The sequence below is a fragment of the Hermetia illucens genome, chromosome 6 (genome assembly GCF_905115235.1).
Source record: "Hermetia illucens chromosome 6, iHerIll2.2.curated.20191125, whole genome shotgun sequence".
Lineage (NCBI taxonomy): Eukaryota > Metazoa > Arthropoda > Insecta > Diptera > Stratiomyidae > Hermetia > Hermetia illucens.
Window position 1 is genome coordinate 91,569,304 of NC_051854.1, and position 27,294 is coordinate 91,596,597.

Below are 27,294 nucleotides of genomic sequence, written 5' to 3' on the forward strand. Positions count from 1 at the left end.
GTTGTTGAAGGCTCCTTCTATATCCAAGAAGGCAGCTAGGGTATACTGCTTGTACTGCAGCGACCGCTCAACCGTGCCAATTACCTCGTGGAGGGCGGTTTCTGTGGATTTTCCTTTGAGGTAGGCATGCTGGGACTTAGAGAAAGGCGTTCTCTCCATAATCGTCCTTAAGTGAATGTCCAGGACGCGTTCTAGGGTCTTCAGCACGAATGAGGTCAGGCTGATTGGCCGAAAGTCCTTCGCGGACTCATGACCGCGCCTGCCCGCTTTCGGTATGAAAACCACCCGTGCGCGCCTCCAGGACTGCGGTACGTATCCTAAAGTGATGCAGCTCCGGTAAATCTCAACAAGCCACGGCACAACCCTTTCCTGCTGCTTCTGTAGCATGACTGGCATTATGCCATCTGGGCCAGGAGATTTGTATGCGCAGAAGCTGTTTATAGCCCAGCCGATCCTATCCCCGGTAATTACCGATTTGATAGTCTCGCACAGCTGGGGTTGCCGCAAACCCTCCAAGCGAGGTTCTGACTCACAGTCCTCCTCGCTGGAGGGAAAGTGCGTTTGCACCAGCAGCTCCAAGGTTTCACTAGAAGATTCCGTCCAGGAGCCTTCCGACTTTTTAAGGAAGGATGGACTCTTATGTTCCTTGGACAGAATCTTATTGAGCCTCGCGGATTCACTAGTGCTTTCAATGTTCTGACAATAGTCTAGCCAAGACCGCCTCTTGGCGGTCCTGATGGCCGACTTGTACTTCTTTAGGCAGTCCTTGTATGGCTGCCAGTATTTTTGCCTGTAGCAGATGTTGAAGATTTCTCTGGTCAACTTCCTGAGACTAGAGAGATCTTCGTTCCACCACGGTGGCAGGGTCTTTTTGCTGCACTTAGCAGGGCACGAGACTTTGAAGGCGGTATCAAAAGCCTTCTCCAGAGCCCCGACCTTTGACTCCAGTTCGTCTGTCGTGCCAATCCTACCAATTTGCGCACCGGAGAGTTTGTTCTTAATTACCTGACCAAACTTTCTCCAGTCGATCCTCCTGGGGTCTCTAAAGGGCTTGGAGACCTCTGCGGCGAGATCTAGACTGAAGAGTATCCAACTGTGGTCAGAGAAGGATCTCTGGTCAGACACTCTCCAGTCCTCCACCCTAAGAATCCCGTTGTCGGTTATTAGGGTGATATCAAGGACTTCCTCCCAACCGTCACAGTTCTCCGAGCAGGGGAAATGAAAGGTTGGTGTACTGCCCCTGTTACACACCGATAGATTTGAAGTAATAATAAAATCAAAGAATGACTCACCTCTTTCGTTGATTTCAGAGCTGCCCCAAAGCGTATGCCTTGCATTTGCGTCGCAGCCTATCAGCAGGTTGGCTTTCTTTGGTGTTATGGTGTTCGTCAGATGTTGTAGTTCTTGTGGCGGAGCTGATCGGTCGTGAGCCATGTACGCCGAGGAAATATACACGTTCTCTGCCCCCACCTGCTCCAGCTTGACCACAACTAGGTCACTGGAACTCAGGTCCGGGCACAGAAAAGCGTGCAGACTCTTCCTCGCAAGAATACATGCTCTAGGTTTAGCCTGATCAGCGTCTTCTGTGCTGTGGAATAAATTAAAATATTTGCTTTGGAGCCCTTTGATGGTTCGGTCGCTTCCGACCCAGGGCTCCTGTATTAATGCGATGTCGATGTCTTCCTCTAAGAGGAAGACGAGCAGATTAGCCGAGGCACACTTCGAGTGCTGCAGATCTATCTGCATTACCCTCAGCATGATCTGCTTGCGTGGGGGGTTCGTCAGCCCCCGTCGGACCGTCGATCGTCATCTCCTCCAACAGCTCGTTGGCGGCGTCGATTGGGTCAAGGTCGTGGTCCGGTTTTGCAGGGCGGAACACTTTTACTTTGGCATTCCTGACTCCGAACCACACTTTGTAATCGGCCTTTTTCAGTGCCTCCAGGCACTCCTCGTTTATGCGGAGTAGTACGGGCTGGCTGTTTATCTGAGGTTCCTCCTCCTTTATAACAACCCAGTCGTCCATGGGAATCCCGGGGTTGTGAAGGCGCAGCAAATGGACCAGCTTGTCCTTCTCCATGCGGATCTTCGGCAACAAAATGCGAGCGACCGGTCTCCTGGGAATCTCGTCGTAAGGGATAGTCTAGAGCTTAACGCCCTCCCAAGCGTCGCTGATCTTAGCGACGCACGAGCCGAGAAAGTCCTTAAAGAACTGGTCCATGTAAGCTATTACGTGGAACCCACGGACCACATGAGATGAATCAAAGTGGGGAGTGAGTCCCGGGTGTTTGCCTCCGGTTTCCACGAGATGTTCATAGACCATGCCCGACAGCCTAGCCTCAACACTGGTCCACACCTCCAGCGTTAGTTTGCCGCTAGCAGAATTGCCATCCGCCAGCGCCACCCATAAGTGACTCCTGGCCACATCGCTGAAGGTCTTCGCAGTACGTGACCCGCCGGCTGACGGTTGCTGTACAATTTCCTTCGTATGTTGCTTGGCGTCTGCGCTCTTGCCCACTCTACTCCGCTTTTTATCTTGTTCAACCTCGTCTTGAGATCGGTTGCGTTTTAGAGCGATGGGCTTCGCCTTCTGCTCGTCAGCCCGGCGTTTGCTGTTGTATTCATCAACAATCGCCTGGTATTTAGCGAGGTCTTTTTCATCCCGCTCGTCGACAGTACCGGCATCCTTATTCTTGGCAATCTTGCCGAGAATATGCATGGCCTTCTGGTACTGACTCTTGAGCAGGACACCCGTGGACCTTCGCTTCTTAGCCGGTTTCCGGCGATTCTTGTCGGTTTTCGCTTTCGAGGGATCCCCCGACGCTGAGGGCTTCGGGTCAGGAGTACTATGTCTGGTACTCACTGCACCCAGCCTGACGGCAGTGGGTTCCAGGCTAGAAGCCACTAGTCCGTCTGACGCCTCGCTCCGGGAAGTCCCTGCGGTTGGTTTCAGCATAACGGTGCTACGGCTGGCACCGAGTGTATTGCTCTCGACGGCCACTGTCTCCTGACTGGAGGCCAGCAGCTCATGCGCCTGGCATCATCGCCTCCTCTTCTATCGTCGTTTTGGTTTTTTTATTAATTGAGTCCATGTCTTGGTCCCACGAGTAGTCCGGGAAGAATGTCCACCCTGGCTGGCCCGGCCACCAGGGTAAGGGTCTTATTTGAAACTGAAGGTGCCCAAGGTATTCAGAGTTCGCATACTAAAGACCAAGCTCCCCATTGGCCACGCAGCCCTCGGCGTATGCTGTTCCACCTTGGCTTGGGGTCCTATTAGCACCTTCTCCGGTGCAGGGAGGACGATCCCCGGGCTGTTGCTTCAGTCCATCCCCCCGCCAGATCTACTTGCCCCTAACACATGACCAGCAGACAAGCAGATCCTCGTTAGTTGGATGAGCCTACTCCCAGCCCGGCCCTACACACTCTTGGCCCGCCCGAAGACGGTTTTCAACGCCCACCACGCGGAGGTCGTGTGAGGACTTGCCTAATTATGCAACTTTAACCTGAAGCATAATCATACCAGGCCGCCCTATCCGGGAGTTTGATGCGAAAGATTATGGCATCATGGTCGCTGATTCCGGGGACCGTTTCAAGGAAGGGAAAGGTGTTTGGGTTGGGAATAACAGTCAGGTTACTGCTAATCAGGAAGTGGTCTAGGTAGGAATGGTTGTGAAGTTTGATTTGAAATTGTGAGGAAAAAGTTAAGCTGGTCCCCGTTCTGGTTCGACCGTGCATCGAACCAGGACGAGTGTCTGGCATTGAGATCTCCATCATCTCCACCCCTTTCCGTCCCAGCTTCTCTCTTCTTGGGTCTAATCATCTGGCTCTCAGCATTTCGGAGATGTGCCTCCACCCGATGAAGTTTAAGTTTGTGTGCGGTACGGGGTCCCGCTTATTTAGCGGTAGTTTTTTCTATTTTAATGCAGGTACTCATTTGATTCCCACGAGTATAGCGGTTAGGAGGTCTGCCGTTACACAGCGTTACTTACCTTACTCACTGAGGCGACCAGGTATCAACGAGGCTCCGTTCGAATACAGTCAGTTACCCCCAACTGCAAACTATCCAATGGGCACAGTTCACATGACAGCCTGGATTGTGAGAGATGTTTTTCGACTTCCCAGTCTAGAGCCGTAACGTTTTGTTAATAGTTGGGTCACCTCGTACAGGGTGTGACTATCACCACTCACTAACAGTCTTGGTAGACGAGAGGCTTGGCCCTAAAAAGCTACGCAGCTATCAGGGAGCTATATTCCGCGTCAGTGTATCCTGCAATGCACTGCTTGACCCCGATACTATTCCATACCCTAACTGTCAGGTTGCTGTAGCCATTTAGAACTGACTGGAGAATTTACTCTCCACCATTGTCGGTTGGTTCTTTATTTGGATAGTTTGCTTATTTGCTGGCGGTTAACTAGCGTCATTAATAAATTTGTTATGCCTAAAATTACTGTCATATCTTCCGCGAGATTCCTACGGATTGATAACTTGTCTATCGCTACCAATCTGCAGCTATATAATTACCTGAAAGATTCAGGAGGAGTAACTTTCCAATCTAAATCTATTCAATTTTATTTTATTCATATATAATACATCACAAAATACATGGTCTTCCATTCTTACTGTACATCTCTGCAAGGCATTCCGGCAATATTATCGCTAGTATAATTTGCCATATGCGAAGGAATAAGAAATTCAATTCCCCTCTCGACTGCTTTGTGGTAGATTTTGAATAGCCGTTCGCAGCTCAACTCATTTCCAGCTATTCCTATCTTCTCGAGGGACCTCATACTCCTTCTTGAATCAGTTACCTTCCAAACAGAATTTCCCAGCAAATACAACTCCCGCAGCCGAGCCGGATACATCTTATTCATATTCAGATGCCATAGATAGTTGTAGGAAATATCTAGAACTTCCAAGGCACGTTGGCTAGAGAACATTCCGTAGTACACCTCGTAGAGATCCACTTTGGAGATATTCAAATGACGTAGTCCCTTAAGGTGGCGGAAGGCATCGGCTGGTATGGCACTTATCGTGTTCTGAGATATATCCAAATACAACATCCGAGCGAAACTATCTGTAAGATTCGACAAGTCCCGGATGTTATTGCCACGTAAATGCAGTTTGTCGATGACTCCTTCCGACGATGAGAAGCTCTCAATCTTCGCGTATTCTGCGAAGATGTTTACCGCCTGGGTGAAGTGCAGTTGCGTGACATTGGTGTGGTTTATGTGTAGAGTGTGAACTCTGTCTATGTAAATCTCATTGAGTGGATTGTGAGATAAATCGATTATGGTCCTTCCAAAATTATCTGATTTCCCATCAAACACTTGGAGGTCATTGTGGCCAAGGTAAAGCCTTTGCAAGTAGCGGACACTCTGGAATGTTCCTGGGAAATAAATTTTGATTTTGTTTCGGGATACATCCAACAACGAGAGACTGGTCAATCTGCTGAACCACTGTGGCTTTATCTCCTGCAAGTGGTTATCATTTAGATATAACTTCTGTAGCTCTGGTACCGTATCGAATGCATTTGGTGTTATATCCATAACTTCGCTACTATTCAGGTAAATAGTAGGCGCAACGCGATCCAATCCAATGTACCGAACATTGACTCCCTGACTGCAGTTTGAAACATGGAACTTTTCACTGAAAATGAGATACTTTTAGGCAACTTTTCAAACAAAGGACACAGTAGTTTACCTGAAATTGCACTGATAAAAACCTGCTGACGACCGGATCAGTTTAATGAAGTACAGAAGCACGGCGAGGTTAACGCTCCTAATACCGAACATGGCGTCAAGTCACTATTCCTTCCTTTTTCGACGACGCTTTGAACGAGATGGTGGGACCACGTTGACTTTTCTAAACTCGCGAAAAGATTTTGATTTACTTTTATACGTTGCTGATAACAAAGCTCGTGAGGTAAATTATCTTTCTGCAAAGCGCAGAATTGGACGCAAAGATAAAAACAAAGTAAATCCTCGGCAAACAAACGATTCAGGAATTAATGTTTGCCAGTTATCTGCTGCAATTTTAGAAAGTTTTGAATCTTCTTGCAATTAGTTACCGGGTCAACACGAGACATTCTTAGTTGTATCTGTTGTAGCGTAATGTTTACTATGCCTAGACGTAGATGTGCGAGAAAAAGATACTTTGAGGGGATATTAGGCATACCCTAGTTATTTCTGTGCAACTCCAAGGTTGGCAGTTTGTGTAATTATTCAAAATGTTTTTATTATTCATGGCTTAGCGAGTGCTATTACTTTTATTGTTTTATGAAACACTCAAATGCAGAAACATGCGGTTGAATATTGAGGCATGAATGAAAATCCCCTTCCTGAAATGGTTCGGACGAACTAGTGAGTATACGAATATTTTCATGGTTACTCATTAGCACCTGCACGAGCCTATTTTACAGTTGAAATAACCTTCCATAAACAGTAGCTGACGTCGCCACTATTTTCACTTTTTTAGTAAACACTGGTTCTTTAGAATTAAGTGGGGACCTCTAAAATTGACATCAATGAGTTTACGGCCACCATTTAAAGTTGCTGATAGTAAAGTTCATAAAGAATTAGTGGCTTGATAAGTGTGATAACAAAAGTTTGCACACCTCCATCTATTTTTCTGTGATTCTTCACATCCGATTCATGCACACTCTCTAATCCTAGCTTCTGTTTGCAAACTATTCACGTTTCCTTTCACGCGACATTTCATCGTGTTTTAATTTTTTCACCAACAGAATGGCTAATTTGGTCGTTAACTTGTTGACTCCACGAGGCTTCTATTGGGTTTTCTTGTCATCAAATAGTGTGATAAATTTTTCTCAGATCCCATTCAGAATCTTTCGCATTTTTGGTCTGTCGTAGTATTTGATCCTTACATTGCCCCAGCCCTTATATCTCATACAAGAACCGTGGGTTGTTCGTGGGGCAGTCAGGGGCCTAGACTTCAAACATACTAACTTGTTGTATGCCAACAGAAGCGATCGACTCCGCTTCTGCACGGTAGTCTCAAAAGAATTCCAGGATTTGTTTAATGACCTGTGATGGCGACACAACATCGGCTAAACTAACCATAAAAGATAAACAGGGAGATAAAGAGATACTATGGTGACCTGCATATTTTTTCTATAACGCAGAAGACATCTCCAAAGAGCTATCCAATATGCCAAACGTACAGGCATGGGGGTAATAGCAGGATGTGATGTCAACGCTCACCACATATGCTGGGGAAGTTCCAACATCAATGCAAGAGGATCGTGACTAGTGGAGAATCTAATAGGAACCGATTTGTAGATCCTTAATTTGGGTAATGAACCCACTTTCTTCAACGTGATCAGGCGAGAGGTCATCGACATCACGGTGGCGTCTCCTGACATCGCGGCTCTTATCAGAGACTGGAGAGCATCAAACGATATCACACTCTCGGATCACAGATGCATTGATTTCGTAATGGGCATTGATCAACCTCCACCTATTCCATTTCGGAATGTGCGGAAAACAGATTGGGTGATGTATAAAATAGAATTGAGCTGCGGTAGGTTGCATGGATTCACACCCAGTAAAACCACCCCCACTTCTCCGCCCTATCCCCGCGGGACCACCGTAAAGTATTATTTCGCGAGGAGGGCTCTGGTTTACACCAACGCAGCTAAGTGACGCGTCCGCCGCGCTTTCCGAGCTCGTTCCATTTCCTGCAGCTTTTCCTGTATCGCAGTTGCTAATGCCTTTATCGCACTCCAATTTGCTGTGGACCTCGGCATCTCCTCAACGAAATTATGGGATCCGATAACTGCGTTGAAGGCGTCGTTTAACCTTCTTTTTTCATTCGTGAATCTCAGATGTTTTTGTGGGGGGTGGCCTCACATATCCTCAGGTCATTATTTTGGAGGGTTTCTCAATTGTAGTAAGAGTTTTACGGGGTTAAGGAAAAAAAGGGAAGAAGTGAATGCTTCAATGTTTCTTTCTTTTTCTCGTTTACACGCTTCTTTAAAGAATTCTGTAAAACGTGGATTCAGCACGAAACACGTCAAAAAACCCAAATTTTTAGTGACTATCAGAACAAAGTCGGTAGTCCTGGGTCTTGCCGGACGCGAAACAGTCTAGCTATCAACATATAATAGTTACATGCGGCTAGTGAGTCTAAACTGTTCCTCGCGAATTCTTCCCTTACTGTGATTGCTTCTGCTAACAATGCGCAAGTATGTAGTTCGCATTTCTTGTGGCTGTTCTAGTCCTGGATGGGCCAAGTTGCCCAGGCGCAGGCACAACTTTTCCTGCTGCACACTTTCGTGCGGGGAAAACTAGACGAATCTGTACTTTCACTTTCTGCTAAATTCCTTGTGCGGGGCTCATTCCGTTATCAGAAAAATCAGAAAAAATCAATATGGACAATGAGTCGCAGCGCACGCAATCCCCTCCCGCATATCATATCTGATATTCTCTAATCACCGTAATAAAAATAAAGTCAAAATGCAATACAGGGAACTAAAAATTATTTTACGAAACTCATGTTTCTGTCACTTGTGGATTTTATTTTCGTACAACCTCAAATAATGAAGCATCTAATTCAGCGTTTCTGTGTAGTGGGTTTTGACTCAGTTATTACCAGCACCACCACAGTCCGAATACTAAATTATCTGGCGAAAAAAAAACTGTGACTGAATGATCCACTACGTACTGAATCTATAGTGCCGGGTTCCAAATCAACCACTACGACCCGTAGCACGCGTTCACCGTCGGATGCATGTCCATCGTAGATGATTTCCCAGAATTTCGCCTCCAATTTGCTTTCCGCATTGACCTCTGGAATGTGAAAAATTTCACTTCTTTTGATTTATTTTCACAAAATTATATACTTCCACACGACTCACGCACTTTCTCTCACCAGATTCACTTATTAAATGATGACTGTCGGTTCAGCTCATCAGCTGTCCATCGAACAGCCGGTCTCGGTCTCGAAACTTAAGAGTCCATGCCAGCTCAGTGTCAACAGCAACATACACGGTTGCTGAAGTATTCGGCAGGTCATTCCTCTCAACCACAAACAATCGTCTGCCTGCACTCAATAATGTGCAATACACGCAATTTTATAAAAACTAGAATTTGAAAAGGTTTAAGTGAAATTCAACCATGAATTTTAAGGGATAATTGGGAAAACTAAAGGGGTGGAAAAACATGTGAGTATAAAAAAAATATTACATATTATCAGATTAGTCCGCTAATCCGCGAACACTACACCTTCCTCCGCTATTCTTCTGCGCCAAGTGCTCTTGGAGCGACCCATTCGTCGGCCATCTTGGAACAGAGGGTTCCACTGTACTGCGTAGGCAGTAATGAATTTGTCGCTCCTCCTTAATGTGTAACTCATCCAATGCAACTTCTTCTTCCGATCGCATTTCGCATGAGCGATAAAATAATAGCGGACCAGCGTACTTCGATGATACGGCGCAGATAGCTGTTGCCGAAGGCTTAGGGCTTTCGAGTGGCAGTGGTGCTTACTTTCCATGTGCTACTCCCATGTAGCAACACAGAAAGGACACAAGCACAGAACAGTCTCAAATTGATCTTGGTGTTGAAATAACTGCATTCCCAGATTTTAGACAAGACAGCGAAAGTGCATCTAGCGTTCTTGATGTGTAGGATGACATTTACTTCGGGGCCATTGCCAGCAAACACCACGCCTCCTAGATATACTCAGATCGACCCCTTCAATGTTCTATCCTTTAATGCAAATAGGGAGATGATAGACCCGTCGCAATGAGAACCTGGGTTTCGTTGATGTTTGCCTTCAGTCCAACTTTATTTACCTCTCTTTCCAAATCCAGAGCCATTTGGCCCAGGGTCCGGAGAATCTAAACCCCGCGCACTGTTCCAAAATGATCCGTAGGATGTTGATGTGATCAATGCAAAAGGGTCCGGAGCGGCAACTAGCCTGCTCTCTATCGATCAAGCTTTCGCGATGGTTTTCAATGCGTTCCAGGATTTTTTTAGTCATTATCTATGCTCGTCACCATGGATGAGAAGTCGACCATTGACGTCCTTCACAGGAAAGATTTGTGATCAGATGCAAGTTCTTTTGTGATGGATGCGGTATACACTTCTAAAATCATTGCGTTCTACGTTATCTACCGCTCCCTCATCAGCGCAATAGCAAATTATCGTTTATCACGGCGCACACTACGTTGAATTTCCCGATATTTCGTTCGGTATTAGGGTTCGAGTGGATCACGTGGGCCATCACTTGCGGCCGTCAATAGAGTCTTCAATCCCTTCCGTTCATCGATTCGCCTTATGATTCCACAATCAGTTAGATCCTATGGCACCCCTTCGGGACGTGGCCGACGAATTGCGATATTCTTGGGCGGGTTACTCAGTGTCTTTGCTGCCCGATCAGCAAGGTAACTCCCCAACGACAGTTGGATCATACGAGCGGCCGATGTTGCATTTTGAGTTTTGCAGCTCTCCAACCCTGCGAAAAGTGGCGAATACAGCACGCAAGTGGACGTTAACGACCTCAGATGGTGATTCCTTTCGATGCCGATGACAGTGTGGCGCGGCAAGATTCGCAGCATTCGAAACTTATTTCGAATGTTGCGAATGCGAACGAATAGATGGCGCGGATCTATCCACTTTGCGGAGCTCGCCACGGGAGTGGAGGACCGGCGAGAAAAGTGTGCCATGAGTTAGGGGCAGAAAAGAAACATATGAAGCGAGACTCTCTTCTGCCTCTAACGAGCATACAGTCACAGTCACACAAATTATTTAATAAAGTCACACAAATTATTTAATAAAGTCACACAAATTATTTAATAAAGTCTATGTTCCGGTGTACCTAAAAGTGTGGTTTGCAAAGAAATTAATATAAAAGTTAAAACAGCGTCTCTCTTGTTACGTATATCCAGGATCCTAAATTTGCTAATGATCGCTAAGTGGTGGATCTGATTCCTCGTATGGCATCGGTCACTTGAACTTACCTTATGTCAGCCTTCGTGTTCGAACATCAATGACGAGGCGCTGGAGATTGCAAAAATCCACGAATCCCCACACTATTACCGTTGCGGTCGCCAAGACCGTATTTCCCCATCAATCACATGTCCGAACAAGGTGCTGTCAGATCCCACCTTGACATTCAGATCACCCACTTTAGGAAGCCTCTCCCGAACTGCATATAATTGCTCCTAGAAACCATTCTTCGCATAGCACTGTACAATTATGATTCTCCTTAAGTTAGACCGGACTCTTACAGTCAGAGCCCTGTGGGAAACTGGCTCCCAGGTCAAGAGCATTCGGAGGACCCTTGATATCGTTGTCGGGGACCTTGTCACAGGGCTCAATTTTGACAATGGACCAGCCGTAATGACATGGATTTAGCACACTATTCAGGAATTTGTGCTTGTGAAGCTCAGTGGCCATCACAGTTGCAAGTCCAAAACAAGTACTTATGAAGGGCAATAATAGAACCTGAAAGACTAGTCCATGCATGGTTGACAAAAAGCGTTCCACTTGGTGAAAATTTTATTTTTCTAGAACAAATTTGAAGGAAGTATTAGTAGTATAAACAACTTGTCGTACTTGCTTTGGGTATCCTTCACGAATTGTTTAAGAATTAATTACAAACAAAAGTCAATCAGTATGTTCAGTTTTGCAACAAATTTCAACAAGTGTTTTCAGTAGATATAAATGAAAATATATACATAATTAGAGATAATTTTCAAAAGTGACTTTATCATTCGCTACTCAACAAACTAATTCATAACATGGACAAAAAGATTAATAGTTACAAAGGTTTTTCCTTAGCGAAGGACCAACATGTGGAAGGCAAGGTTACTATTAATTCTATTCACAGGATTACCATTAAATTTTTCAATTAACATTTAGCAGCGCTCGTCTTCAAAATATACTCGTACCTTCCATAAATAAATATAAAAATCCGTAATAGGTGAGTGTAGTTCAATTTCTCAATTTTTAACATAGAAATTTGCAAGATTTGAATAAAATAATCATTTTTTTTTTATTAAAAATATTTTTACATTGTGGATTTGTATTATGTAACGTTTATTTCCCTCTAAAATTTTGAATACTTTGAATTAATATATTTCGTCCCGAATTTCAATTGGCTTCTACCAATTATGGAACCTATCAAATAGTAAAATGAAGATAAATTATGAAATTATGATTGGTCTTTACGTAGGGCTCTTAATGTGTTTTTATTCAATTCAGGAGCAGTAGCTCGAAAAACCTCTGAAGAAGTGGAGTTAAATGTTGTTCTGATGGTCCTTAAAAGCATCAATTTATGTCAAAAATATAAAAGAGTTCCAGTATCTTTTTCTCTTATAAACATCGCAGGAAGTACGGGGTATTTATTATTCTGTTAACGGAAAGTCGCACCGCATCCCTTAAGAACTATTGTGTCCCTTTTGCTGGTTATAGTGTAGATATTAATCATAGTATCTCAAACAAGCCTATAACCGTTAGGAATCTAAATATATTCCCTACTTCCAGATCTTTCAACTTTGCATCTGGTATTAAGTGCTCTCCCGGATGCATCGGCCTACTTTGAGGTTTCATCACACTTTCTCTCACCCTTTAAACACAAAACCTTATTAAAATCGGTTTACTGTCTCTCTCTCTGTCCGTCACACGCGTTTTTCTCTGAGACGGTTATAGAAGGTAGAATGGTGGGGACTGTGGACGCTCACGCATATGGTGAATTACATTTTTCTACGTCGAATTTAAGGGGGGATCCCCATACATGCAAAGGGGGTGTAAATTTTTTTTTCATCAAATATAGTCATGTGGGGTATCAAATCGGTTAGTACTTTTCGCAGCCGGTCTTAGTTTTGACATTTGTTAGAAAGGTGAGAAGTGCGGGGGGTCGAACATGATCATTTCTATAACGGACCCATTCTCAGAAACTACCCAACCGAAAAATCTGAAAAAAAATGAAGGATGCTACATTGTGCCTAGGCTCCGAAATACGCTCCATACCGATATCTGTTCAAAAAAAGTTAATAATAATACATTACTGCACTTTTTAGAAATTTACTGCCAAACCCTCCTTAAGTTCATCCTAGAATCACGAAATTTTGCAGCATAGAGCATGATCCTACCGAATTTGGTGAAAATTGCACTATTACTAACAAAGTTATAATAAGTCAAAGCTGTCGCTTCTGTGCAAATTCGAGACTTTGAATGTCAATACCACTTGAAAGTGGATATTTTCAGATAATATATGCATATATTACGTGCTACATACTAATAAAACAAATACACACTCAAATTTCTTTATGAGGAATACACAAATTCTTTCATACCTAAAGCGTCTAGCTTGCGGTTTCCCGACTTGTTTCCTTTCATTAGAGCTTTCTATTCATAGAACGATTCGCAATTTCGTCAACATTTCCAAGACACCATGTAAAAGTTTATCAACGGAAAGCTTCAACGGAGCTGTATTTAGATGCTGGCCTCCTTATCTCCTTGTTCTAGGCTCAAATCATTATCATCTCGGATGTTCGTCTTTGTGCTTGTTTCACTCCAGTAGGCTTATCACTTGCATAACATTAAGTGTAATGGAACTGATGTACAAACGCATTGAAAAAATGGGGTAAAAAAAATAGTAAGAATGAAAAGACTGGACTTAAGGTAGGTGAATGCGTTTACGCACAGAGTATTGGACCCCCGCTACAACACGCCGTCGAACAACCAACTAAACACCTCCCTAGCCCTCCCGGTCTCCCGGCTTTTGGGGCCTTCAAGTCAAGGAATTTCTTCTATCAACGGGAGGAGAGGAAAGGAGCTGTCAGTTCAGTGAACCCCTTACCATCTGGCCTGTCAGCGGGTCGAGCTTAATATTCTTCGCGATAGGAAGAGCCCGAACACAATGCGCAATACGGAATTCTGTTCAATGTTGCCTGGAAGAGCACCCCTGTGTTTGCTTAAACCTGCTGATGGAAATCGTCCCACCTTCCACAAAGGAAAAATGTGTGTTTGAGGTCATCGGCCCACTCAATTGCGGAACACACAATTACGAGATTGCACCTTCCCAATCTTGTCCAGGTAAGATTGAACACCTCCATGCCCAGTTAGAAGTTGGATAAGGAAGGAATCAATCTCATCGTACTTTCGGTTCAGGCACGGATCTAAATTGTCGATGAACTAAGAGAATTGCCACTCGGTAAGGGTGGGTTGACGTTCTTCACGGGTTACCATTTCTCTTAAGTTTTCGCCTTTGCCCGGCTGTAGATAGCTTTACGATCCAGACTGCGACGTGATTTACGTAAGGCAAACAAAACGGCTAGTTCACACCAGGGTGTAAGAACACTTTAAGGAGGCCGAATCCGCTAAAAATAAGAATAACACATTAAAGGTCGCTGACGACCCCTGAGGGGTCTAGTTTACCCAACAAAAAACTGAACAGAAGACACACATATATTCCATAGGGGAGTCACCCTATCGAAAAAAAGACTGATTCCTAAAAATATAAAGGCCTACAAATAAGTTCTGTCGGTTTTTTTTTTAAATTTGAAGCTTTATTGTGAAAAATTGGTTATGCATTCATTGTTCAAAGCATTGCCCATCGCTAGCCACAACTTTCTTCCATCTTTCCGGCAATTCATAGATACCATCGCACCAAAAATTGGCCTGCTTGGCCGCTATCCACTCATCGAGCCATTTTTTGAGTTCGTCGTAATTGGAGAAGTGCTGGTCAACCAGGCCATGCTGCATCGACCGGAACAAATAGTAATCAGAAGGAGCAATGTCTGGAGAGTACGGCGGGTGGGGTAGGAGTTCCCATTTCAACATTTCTAGATATGTTTTAGCGGGCTGTGCAACATGTGGACGAGCATTGCCATGTTGCAAAATAACTTTATCATGCCTTTGCTGGTATTGCGGCCGTTTTTTCTTGAGTTCGCGGCTCAAACGCATCATTTGACGTCGGTAGAGCTTGCTCGTGACCGTTTCGTTCGGTTTCAGCAGCTCATAGTATACCACACCCAGCTGGTCCCACCATATACACAACATGATCTTCTCACCATGAATATTTGCTTTGGCCGTCGATGATGAGGCATGGCCGGGGTATCCCCACGTTGCCCGACGCTTGGGATTATCGTAATAGATCCACTTTTCATCGCCAGTAACTATTCGATGCAGAAAACCCTTCCTTTGTTGTCGTTGAAGCAGTTGTTCGCACGTGAAAAAAACGGCGTTCGACGTCACTTGACTTCAGTTCATACGGAACCCAATTTCCGACCTTTCGGATCATTCCCACTGCTTTTAAACGGTGGGAAATGGCTTGCTGAGTGACTCCAAGTGTTTTCCAAGTTCTTCTTGCATTTGCGATGGATCTTGGTCGAGCAATGCCTCTAATTCTTCATCTTCAAAAATTGTTGGCCGTCCGGCGCGCTTTTCATCTTCCAAGTCAAAATTGCCACTTTTAAACCATCCAAACCACCTCTGAGACGTTCGCTCAGATAGAGCATGGTTACCATAAACTTCCACCAAAATGCGATGACTTTCGGTTGCTTTTTTCTTCATATTGAAATAATGAAGTAGAACTCCCCGCAAAAACACATTATTTGGTTCAAAATTGGCCATTTTCGTTGATGAAAAAAGTATTGTTGTTTACATTTCAATTAAATAATTTATACTGACGTTTGTGCCTATTGACAGTAGCTTTCCGATGAATGTTTGGAAATGTGAATCAATGGAATAAAAAACAAGCTACGCCATCTATTGTGAAAACCGACAGAACTTATTTGTAGGCCTTTCGAATAATTCCGTCTAAGTATCATATGTACGAAAAGACCAATCCTAATTTTGATTAATTTTAACACACACACAAGTCAAGAAAACGATACTAATTTGTTATTTTCAGCCATTGAAGTGATAAATTCATAATTGGAGTGATGAAAATTTCCTATAAAATAAGGAGTAGCATGCGCTAAACGCTGTACAAGTAGCTTGACATGTAAAATTTGTGGTTGATTGGGTTTTGGTGATTTGTCTAGTTTTACCCTCTTAGAGTAAATGCTTAATTTTTCCACTTCATTGTGTTACGTCCATTATCATTCATTCTTTCTTTGTTTTGTCCAAAACTTTTTCATAACCATGAATGATATTTTTTGTTACACTACGTTACAGTGAAAAATACAGTCAATTATCAAAAATCGAAAATTTCTACAGAAACACTCACTTTTTGGCTTGTTCAACACAATTTGTCGTGTTCACAATTCCGTAATCCCCCTACCCCGCGAAAAGAAGATTTAAAATGACGCTCATTAGTTTGTATAATAATTTCCTGCCATCCAAAACAGACGCACTGGATGTCCTCCGTACGAGTCCTTGCAAACACATCCGTGGTACTCGTTATTTAATTTTTCAACCCCCACCATATTTCAGCGAATATGAACAAACATTTTCAAAATTTCAAACTTGACCAACGCGAACGTCAATAGTCCTCGCCACCTTTATAAGATAAATATTATCCTATTAAGCTGTATATTTGCGTTTGTCCAGGGCTTTTGATAGTTAAACACGTGCTTACTGTTTTGGGTAATCCAGCGGCCATTGTGCTCTGCCAGTTTGGCGTGAATGCGTAAAAGATATTCCTAGAATTGTTATGAAGCAGATAACATGCATTAAATACCTCAACCGATTTTATGGTAATTTTCATCACTAAGCCATTGCATTTATTAAATTTTTCTGACAATTATTTTGAATTACACATTATTTTATGGATTTTATCGCAGGCCGACTACGTGACAATGAGTTTGATTTTTCATTTAGATTTATCTACAATTAATGTGAATAATTTATGTTTTGTTCATGTTACTCTTGGTTTTCAGTAGCGAATGTGACCGAATGAGTCAAGTCTCGTTTTTGTGGTTTTATTTTCGATTTTAATAGGCGACTGTAATGGTGCCATGAAATTTATTTAGTTTCACTTTAATTTGTTTTATGGAAAAGTCCAGGAAAAATGGATCATTTTGCATGTGATTAATTCAGTTTCCCTGTCAAACGGTGTTGTAAACTAATTTAATTTCATCTAACTCACATTGTACTCCAATTCTAATAACAACTTTATAAGCAATAATTTTAAGGTATGTATGATGCCAAAGTGTCTCCCGATTCAATTTAATTTACTCAAGCATCAACGCTTTTACTTGGGGAGCATACGCACAAAATTAAAATTTATAATTGTTTTTTATTTAATGACTTTCTATGGTTTTATTTTCTCTCTCTCTATATATATATATATATATTCCCGGCCGACGCACCACCTGGCGTACCAGGTTTATCCTCACCTGAGTTGCAAACGCAGAGCTGCATGCGACCAGGCGCGTGTCATGAGTTGCGGATAATGACATGACCCACCGGGTCAGCTACGAATATCGCAAGTTAATCTTGTAAATAAGTAGCCGCGGACAAGCAGAACGTTTCCCTTTGTGTTCGTCCTCCCTTACCGATTCTTCCCGTTCAGGGGGAGTAAACCTCCTTAACAAATCCGTAATCCGGGGTGAAGGGATCGACGCGCCCAACATTGGGGCTCTGTTGCAGGGTTGACTGCTTCCCCAATACTCGTGGGAACAAAATTGGGGAAAATAATTTAAATTCTCTTAATGGGACCCCAGGGACACGAAGACAGTACCCAACACGGTTAAGGGTCGTTCAACAACATCAGAGCGGCTTTTCGCCCTTGGATGTTTTGGCGGTTATGCCGTCAACCACCAGGGACGGGAGACCTAGGCGTCGTATGGTTTGGACGAACCAACTCAACGAATTTATCGTCCGCGCCTATTACCGTGTCACGGATTTGGAACGGAATCCATCAGGGTACAGACATCGACTACATGACGCGTTCATAACCCGATTTCCGGAGCTAAGTCATGTTCCGGAACAGAACGTCGTCAACCAGTACCGGGTGATAGTGAATAACAACCGAGTTGCCTTACCAACTAGGCAACAAATCTTCCAAGAGGTTTCACTTGAGCTCGGGCTGGCTCAAATTACCGGACTAGTCAAAGGAGTAACACAAGTACTCCACCTGTAAGGCACTCCATGAATCCAGTAGTCAGGAGAAGCTTAGTAACTGGGGATGTCGACCCAATTTATAATGAGGCTTTGACCGCATTCCAGGTCGCATTCACAGAGTATGCTGAGATTCTCCCAGACGCTAGGCCAAAGATCCCAAAACTGAAGTTTACCTCGGCAACTATCTACTAACATTATTGCTGCCGTTGACAGAATTTTGGCTGATCGTTTGGCTAGCGAGACTACTACTACAGAGGTTCACAGTCTGATCTACGTTGCAGCTGCCACGGTTATTCGTCTCCATAACCAACATCTTAGAGCGAATAACAGAGGTATGCGCAGATGGACTTTACCGTTCTGGGTGTTTCGACTAAACAAAAGAGTCGAAAATTTGAGAAAGGAGATTGGTCGTGTGACGCAAGCACTCCTTGGAAATCCATCACCAAGAGTGCACAGATGCGTTGCGAACATCATTGGAAACTACCATCTGTCCAATGATATGCCAATCGAAGAAATCCTCGAGGTGCTGAAGCAGAAACTTGCGGTATGCTCCAATCGCATCCGTAGGTATCAGAAAAGCTTTCAGCGAAGGACAGACAACACCTTGTTCTTCCAGAATCAACGAGGATTCTACAAAAATCTCATCAACTCAGGTAGGGAAAGTAACTTCAATCTGGATCAGGCAGAAGACTTCTGGAGAAGTATTTGGAGCGAATCCAGCCGTTGCAATTTAGAAGCAGCGTGGCTCCCACACCTTATGCATTCATGCGAGGCCCTCCCCGAAATGACCATGCCTGACGTAACTGAAGTCGACGAAGAAGCAGCCCTTGACAAGGCAGGTAACTGGAAACGCCAGGAGTTGACAAGATTCACAACTTCTGGCTGAAGCGGTTCAAGAGCACTCACAGGATATTGGAAATCAATTTAATCAGATGATTACCGATCCTGGTTTAGTTCCACCATTTTTCACCAAGGGGATAACTTTCCTCATCCCCAAGGAACAGGGTGCCTTTTGCCCTTCAAAATGTCGACCAATTACTTGTCTTCCTACCATCTACAAGGTCTTCACTTCAGTTCTGTGCGCGAACATCTCAAAACATCTTGATGTTCATAAATTGATAGCTGAGGAGCAAAAAGGATGCGCAAAAGGCTCCCGAGCCTGCAAAGAACAGCTTATAATCGATACGGTCGCTGTAAAGCAGGCTGTCCATCAGAAACGAACTATCTCGACAGCCTACATCGATTATAAATCAGCCTTTGACTTCATATCACACTCGTGGTTACTACAAGTGTTATGCTTCTATAAAATCAACCCGAATGTCGTTCTTCTTCTGAGAGCAGTAATGAAGAATTGGAGCCTGGATCACCATCCAGTTCAGCAGGGATATCGGCATGCAGTTGGGTTTGGAAAAATGTCGCATAAAAACAATTGTTCGGGGAAAACACACCGACAACGAAGGATACAGCCAAAATAACATCCGAATTGAGGGCATGGATTCGGACGACGTCTACAAATACCTCGGCATATTGCAAGCAACAACACCTGCTGTGGCAATAATCAAACCTAAGTTGCTGGGGGAATTGGAACGGCATCTGGATCTTGTCCTTAAAACTGAGCTATACGGGAAAAATAAGATCATGGCAATCAACACCTTCGCCATTCCCGTCCTTCTATACACTTTCGGTGTGATACAGTGGAGTAATACGGATTTAGAATCTGTCAATAGACGGGTAAGGGTAGTTCTTGCAAACAACAACATGCACAATAGAGCTGCCGAAAAATTGAGGATCACTATCCCACGTCATCAGGGAGGAAGGGGGGTACTTGATTTAAAAACGTTGCACTACAATCAAGTGCATTCTCTTCGTGAGTTTTTCTATGAGAAACAATCCTCTAGCCAAATACATCAGGCTACCGTCATGGCAGATAATAAATTATCTCCTTTGAACTTGAGAAGCAGAGAATGGGATCCCATGTCGAATGTTACCTCAGTCCAACAGAAGATCGACATGTGGAAAGAGAAACCCATTCACGGAGGTCATATCAAAAATTTGTTATTGTCAGGCATTGACATCGAAGCCTCCAACAAATGGTTGACTAATGGTGCACTTTTTTATGAGACCGAAGCATTCCTAACTTCAATTCAGGATGCTTCGCTCCCAACAAAAAATTATAAACGGTACATCCTTCACGACTCCTCAATCACCAACTCCAGTTGTAGGTTATGCAACTGTGAAGAGGAGACCATCCAGCACATAACATCTGCGTGCAGGATGTTGAGCAGTACCGAGTGCACCAATCGTCATAACTCCGTCTGCAAGATTCTCCATCAAAACCTTGCGTTGAAGTATAACTTAGTGGCAACCTACCATCCTTATTATAAGTATACTACGCAGAGAATCTTGGAAAATGATGGGGTCAAACTACTGTGGGATCACACTATTGCCACCGACCACAGTGTTAATCATAACAGACCCGATCTAGTTCTGCTTCTGAAGGAAGAACGAGCGCGCTTCATAATCGATGTAGCCGTACCGTTGGACCGGAAAACTATTTAAAAAAAGCAGGAAAAAATCCGGAACTACGGCCCTTTGGCAGACAATATAAGCAGACTTGCAGACTACAAAAGATCGAAGTAGTCCCAGTAGTAATTTCAGCGACGGGATTAGTCCCGCAGAACTTACATAAAGCGCTGAAAACGCTCGATCTTAGGGCTGGACTATACATGGAGATGCAAAAAGCGGTTATCCTTCCAAGCTCTGCTATAGTCCGAAGAGTCCTGTCCGGTAACAATCTGACATAATGGGTTTCAGTCTTGATCCGCACTGTCTTCGATACATGATCCATGTCTCTGTAGTGTAGAACCACCGCGTCGCGTCGCTGAAGTGTTTGCAACAATCGAGATGTAGTAATACATTTTCGCATGGCCGCACACACTTTGCGTTAAAACGCATCATCGCTGTGATGCGGGCTTTTGGATGTTGCCTTCAGCTCATCCTTAGGTTAGTCGCCCCTCGGTCCGGTTGGGCGGGAAGAGGGTCCGTGGGCTTTTTTAACTATATATATATATATCCCTCGATTAGATTAAAAGCTTTCTCTCTACCCTAATAACAATACTGTTGTTATGAAGAAACTTGTCTACTTTTACCCAACTTGGTTCAACACGCACTGCGGACCTGCCGACCTTGCTCATTTCGAGGCTATGCGCTTCAAAAAGCGCATAAGAAATACTTATTGAATGTTGAGGCCGCCTTTGCCCGAGGTGACTTGAAAACATTTTGATCTCACACTCACACCATTTTAATCTTACACTCGCTATTTCCCACCCAATTTGTCTCTCCTTTATCAGTTTTCCTGACTCCATTGCCAACCCCCCAGAACAATCCTGTGACCTACACTTTCTTTACTTTTATTCCGTGGTTACTTCATCGACCAGTGCGCTCTCTTCTTACCCCTTCCATAGGTGCGTTCCACATCGTCGAAATTGGTCCCGATGGTATCCTAAACTCTCCTTTATTAACTATAAACAAAACATCCCCCCCCCCCCCACTGTCTGTAATCCTCAACAAATAAAGCATGCTACTTTCCTTCCCTTTTCTCTCCTTTCGAAAGAGGATTTTATTATCTCTACAACCAAAAACGGAGAGCCTTCTCTTGGTATGAACTACCGTACCATCTCTCTTCTCTCCTCTTGCTCCCAAATCGGCGAGAAATACGCCAACGATTGGTCGACCCCGTTCTTCGATCACATCATATTGATAGGGTCGCATGGTTTCGGGAAATATCGATCTATTGCTTCAAACCTTCTTGCCTTTACCATGTTCGTTGCCCTTCCTCGATCATCTCATAGCTCTCCTCATACCTATGAAATCGTTCCTGCAGAGTTTCTATTCAAGGGTATGTGTGTTTGAGGTGGAGGAGAGGCAAAGCACTCAAACCTTGGATCTGAGCACTCAGACCTTAGATTCCGCTTACTCATTACAGGATAGACACGTACCATCTTGGAGAATTCCTATTCTGAACATATGCCCAGCTAGTGAATTACGGCCTGTCAGAATGCTTACAATACTTCTGCAAGTCTCCTCCCGGTCGCTTGGACGTTGTGTTAAGCGGCGAAGCCTGTAACGCTTCTTCTGGAGCTCTGCAAAATTCATAACTAAATTTACGTCTGTATGGGCTGTAGCGCCACCGCCCCCAGGAGGATTCGTACCCTACACACATTCTGCGCCTTATTGCGGACATCGTCTGGATCCAGACCTTCTTTGAATAAATCACTTAGCGCTGCGTCACTGAGGCCTGTTTTCTTCTTGATGTCTGATATGATAGCCTCAGCCGTTGGCCCTCTGATCAGGGACCTTAGACCTTTTTATCAGTATTGCGGAAATATGCCTCCGTCTGTGGGTCAGTTTACATGTACGATAGGTTGTATGCTTTCAATTTGTTTACCCATTTTACTCTCACGAGTATGGATGTTAGGAGGTCCACCGCGTGGAGACTCAAATTATTCATTACGCAACACATCTACCATCGAGTCGTAGCTGTGACTGATTTAAAAAAAATGAAATTGAGGGAAAAATTATCATGTGGAGATAACGAAAATTCTCACACTCCCTCAAATCGAAACCAATAAACCCAAATTAAGAGTTCATCAGCAGACCACGTTCGTTATTACGGCTTAATTTTTTATGTGAGAATATCCCCCACTAAGGCGACTGACTCCCAAATATTTTCCATGGTTTTCTCGAGACCATCGTTTCAAGCATTGCTTGAAGGGGATAGTCCAAACCCAGACTACTCCTTCTAGTGTTTACGCAATCCGTGGAGCTTCAGTTTCTGTCACCCTGAACGGATCTGTTTATGGTAATCACTCTTCCACGCTTGCCTTTATTTTCGACTCCCTTTTTCACCTCATGCACATAAGCGCCAGCCTATTTAAGTATATGACATTGGTTCCGCCTGCTGAGCCTGCAAACCTTCGGCAAGAGGAAATATTCTGCGTGTTCTGTTACAATTCACACTATATTGGTGAAGGCACTTATTATACCCACCGTTTGCACTCAGGAATTGCTTCAAATCAATCTCGATATTTTTCCTCTGATTGCCCTCCCTTGTTACGCCCTGTCCAATCGACGTCCTTTATTGCCCACAAGATAACAATCGATAGATGTAGCATGTGCGGAATGCTCCTGGTCAAAATATCGCTTGAAATCGTGTGTGACTCGCTAAGTTGTTAAACTCTGATATCCATACTGAGTGGTCACTGATAACACATTTTATCATCTAGCATCCTTGTTAGCATTCTGCTAATATTGGAGGCTTTATGCCCAACATCCTTCAAATGCCGTTTAAAGTTCAACCTTGAGGCGAATAATACTTCAAGGTATTTTCTATATCATCATCAACGGCGCAATAACCGGTATCCGTATGCTGGTCTGTCTGTCGGTCTGCCTGCCTTAATAAGGAACTCCAGACATCCCGGTTTTGCGCCGAGGTCCAGCAATTCGATATCCCTAAAAGCTGTCTGGCGTCCTCTTTATTAGCCCCCCTACTATTCCTACTTTTTCCCGTACTGTTCCTTCAGGGTGACATTAAACTTCAGCAAATAATCCCTATAGGTGTAGATGCACCGTTAATTTCTACCCTTAAGAAAGCCAGATCTCTGTACCTCCATACCATTGTTTCTTAACATATATCTTACATGACCATATAGTGACGTTATTCAATGTATCTCTCGTGCAAGTAACTTTTCTTTTAATTTCGCTACGATTCGCAAATTACCGCCACTTCAATATTCGGCTCTTGACTGGTCAGCGAAGGTAAATCCTGAGGATTTTCAAAGCCTTTTTGGGTGTCCTTTTCGTCCTTCCTTTATCCGCACGAAGAGACGAAGAGAAGAGATTTTGCGAAAAAAGACGGACGTATGTGAGCCAAAATAGTAAAGAACATAAGCCATTAAGTAATGGTCCCTTTTAAGGTCAATCTCTTCCACTCGCTTGACGTGCACTCTCAAAAACTACTGCTGACGGTGATGTCGCAGATCTGGTTCGATCTTCATGTCGGTACATAGAAGTCTAACTGACTTCATAACAACCTCTGTGCTCGACTTGGTAGTACATTCGTCGAGCGAGAGTTCCAGAAGTCCTGAAAACTTTCGCTGTTATTTTTTGGTTAGACAATGTTTTCCTGACGTCTCATAGCAAAGCTGATCCCAGAGCACCTTGTTCAAAAACGAAATTATGGTCACCTGCAATATAGTCTCCGATTAAAACTGACCGACCCCAAGGAAATGATCGACATGTATTAGGTTGTTGCACATGAAATGGCCGATTTGGCACTAGAATTCGAAACGACTGAAAAGCTTACAAATTTTTTTTAAAATAATCAAAATAGGTGCCAGTCGATTCAAAACACTTCTCCAATCCAATTTTCCGGGGTTGATAAACTCGTCGAAGGCAATTTTGATGGCCTCTTCATTCCTAAATGGTTTTTCCGCCAAAAAATGATCCAAATGCTTGAAAAAGTGGTAGTCGGTTGGCGAAAGGTCCGGTGAATATGGTGGAAGAGGCAGAGTCCCATACTGCAATTCTTCCAACTTTTGAACCATTGTTCTGAATACATGAGGTCGCGCATTGTCGCGAAGGAGTATCACACCATCTCTGTTGACTAATCTCGTCCGTTGAATACTCAATTTTTGGTGCATTTCCTCGACGTGGGCACAGTATTTCTGTGCATTTATCGTTTTTCCAGGTGCCAAAAAAGAATGGTGGATAACACCAGCTGTAGACCTTCTTCGGATGGAGACTCGGATTCGGCATATGCTTCGGTGGCTCATCAGAATCTAGCCATTGTGCTGATCGGCGACGATTGTCGTTAATATCCACTTTTCATCATATGTCAGTATTCTCTGCAAAAAGGGATCGCTTCTGTTCCGGGAGATACAAATTTCCATTCGAAGCGCCACATGCGAAACCCATTTGTCGAGCTTTTTCACCTTTCCAAGTGCCGGGAAACTGTGGAATAGTGTACGCCCAGTTTCTCTCCAATGTCTCTCACAGACTGACGTGTGTCGAATTCGACTAGCAAACCCAGCTCGTCGTTGTCAATCGATCGTCCTGGATGTCCACGTAGCTTACTTTGAAGGTTTACGTCGCCTGACCGGAATTTTTCGGACCACAGCCGTATGGTTCGTTCGCTTACCATATAAGCTCCAAATGCGCTGTTAATGTTGCTGGTACCTCCGCCGCTTTATGACCGAGTTGGAACTCATACATAAAAAGTATACGTTCTTGGTTCTTTTCTATCCTTTTTTCCTTTTTATTCACTGTTATCACAACGATGGTCAAAACTGAAATGACTCCTTCATTAAATGTAGGAGTCTTTATACTTCATTATCCGACACAAACAGCGCCAACTGGTGGCGGTTTAATACAGCAAAATCACAACTAACTTCACTTGATTGCCAAATCAGCCATTTCATATGCAACAACCTAATAGTTTCCGTTTACAGCGCTTAGAAATGGGCCTGGGAAATACACTTTTCCGGCGCCGGTTGTAAGAAAATAGTAAAGAAAAGATCTACCAATCATCCGACCCACTTTGAAAATTCTCTCCAAATATATCATGCAAGACCCTCATATCAATAACACACTTCCTTGACTTTATCCTTAAGTAAATATACCCCTTTAGGTATTTTTTAGATAACCAATATCCATCCTTGCATATTTTGTGGAATGTAATTTTGTTATATTTGAATGTCCCCTGCATACGAAGAATATGTAAACCATTACTAACTTTCCTCTATTGCAACTAAATTTACAAAGAGAATGGTGTTAGTTTCATTAATTTAACTGATTTCTATAGAACCCTAAATAAGGATTCAGTCAACTGTTATAAATATTCACGTTATCAGCTTTACTTTTCATTATCTAAAACCATTTTTCTCTTGTTTGCAGAATGTCTGCCAGGTACGTTCCTTTACAAGGATCGATGCTGGTCCCACTGTCCTGAACAAAGTTATATGGTCCCCGAAATCCCGCGCAGTCGTAACAGGAACAACGACTTCCAGCCTGACGAAAATATCATCTCCGTTCGGTCAACTCTTGATGATCAATATGTGCCGAATTCCACGCTATTTGATGAACCTTCTGAAAAGCGTGCCATCATGCCACCGATACCGCAAAAGAGATGTGCCCCCTGTCATGTATCCTGTTTATTATGCCGTGGTCCTGATCCTAATGAGTGCCTTCAGTGTCATCCCGGGAACCATCTCACGATAGTCTCTGCTGATGAGACATACTGTTATCCTGCCACGAATGGAAATAATCTGAGCCGCGCCACAGGACAGTTGTCTTCTGGTGAAGACATAGATGATGACAGCCTTCTTAAAGACCTAAGTGCCTTCTGGAGTGTCGTTGTACCATCAATGGTAGTCATTGTGTTCGTCGTGGTCTTTAGCTTACTGGGAGCACATTTGATATCAAGATGGAAGAACTCAAACACTCATTCATATGAGAAAGTAGCCTTTGATGTTCCGAATGAAGAGGTTGAAGTTGTTGGAAGCAAAGGTCCGGCAAGGACGAGTCTGGATGGTACGAGTGGACCTGCGGATGTCCATAGAGTTCTTATCGAATCAAGTAGTGATTCTGATTTGTTTTGAGTTGAAGATGAATAACGAAGCGAAGGTGGTGATTATCATTCCCAAAATGGCTCAGCTTTCTAGCGAAGTATTAATAATATAGATAAGTGTTTATATGAATCCGTAATATTTGCAGCTTTTTATTTTTCAATTAAAATATGACAATATTATAGTATGTAGATTTCGTACTACTCAATATATTTTTTCAGAGATGAATATACTTCCAGTAAAGTGTAAGTGCTAGACGTAGTTAATACAGAAAGTGAAAATAAATTATTTGAAAATCCACATCTGAGTTCTTTCTTATCTTGATTGACATATTATCCAGCGAAAGTTTTTTCGCTTATTTTTTGCAAAACTTTCCAGTGTCGCTGTCCAGTTGTATTATGTCTTCAATCTGTTCTATAATAATCTCAAAAGGATGAAGAAATACAAATAAAACTCACACATGTACCCATCTAAAAACTAACTACTATCTAGAGCATCTAATCTCAATGAATAGGTTTGACGGGTTTGTCTAATTAGATCCTCTTCAGTAATTGCTAATGAAATATAAAATTATCAGGCTTCGTCAGCGATGCGGGGAGCAGCTTCCCTGAGCCACCGGCGGAAGTAGTTCTAGCCC

At 43.4% G+C, this 27,294-nt stretch overlaps 2 protein-coding genes across 3 annotated transcripts in view; one reads left to right on the top strand and one right to left on the bottom strand.

The window, feature by feature from the left end:
- LOC119658931 (furin-like protease 1) overlaps positions 1-26,951 on the top strand; it is a 712,092-nt gene extending 685,141 nt beyond the window's left edge. For both annotated transcript variants that reach the window (XM_038066764.1, XM_038066765.1), the window contains exon 12: positions 25,987-26,951. In XM_038066764.1, coding sequence (XP_037922692.1) covers positions 25,987-26,690 — 704 coding nt within the window. In that variant the 3' untranslated portion in view covers positions 26,691-26,951. The remainder of the gene's footprint in view (positions 1-25,986) is intronic.
- On the bottom strand, positions 4,556-5,875 carry LOC119658933 (leucine-rich repeat and immunoglobulin-like domain-containing nogo receptor-interacting protein 3). Its single transcript, XM_038066767.1, has 2 exons — positions 5,699-5,875; positions 4,556-5,644 (listed from the first exon to the last, which is right to left on the bottom strand). Exons 1-2 carry the CDS (start codon positions 5,788-5,790, stop codon positions 4,615-4,617), a joined length of 1,122 nt encoding a protein of 373 aa, XP_037922695.1. The 5' UTR covers positions 5,791-5,875; the 3' UTR covers positions 4,556-4,614.
- Positions 26,952-27,294: the final 343 nt, after the last annotated feature.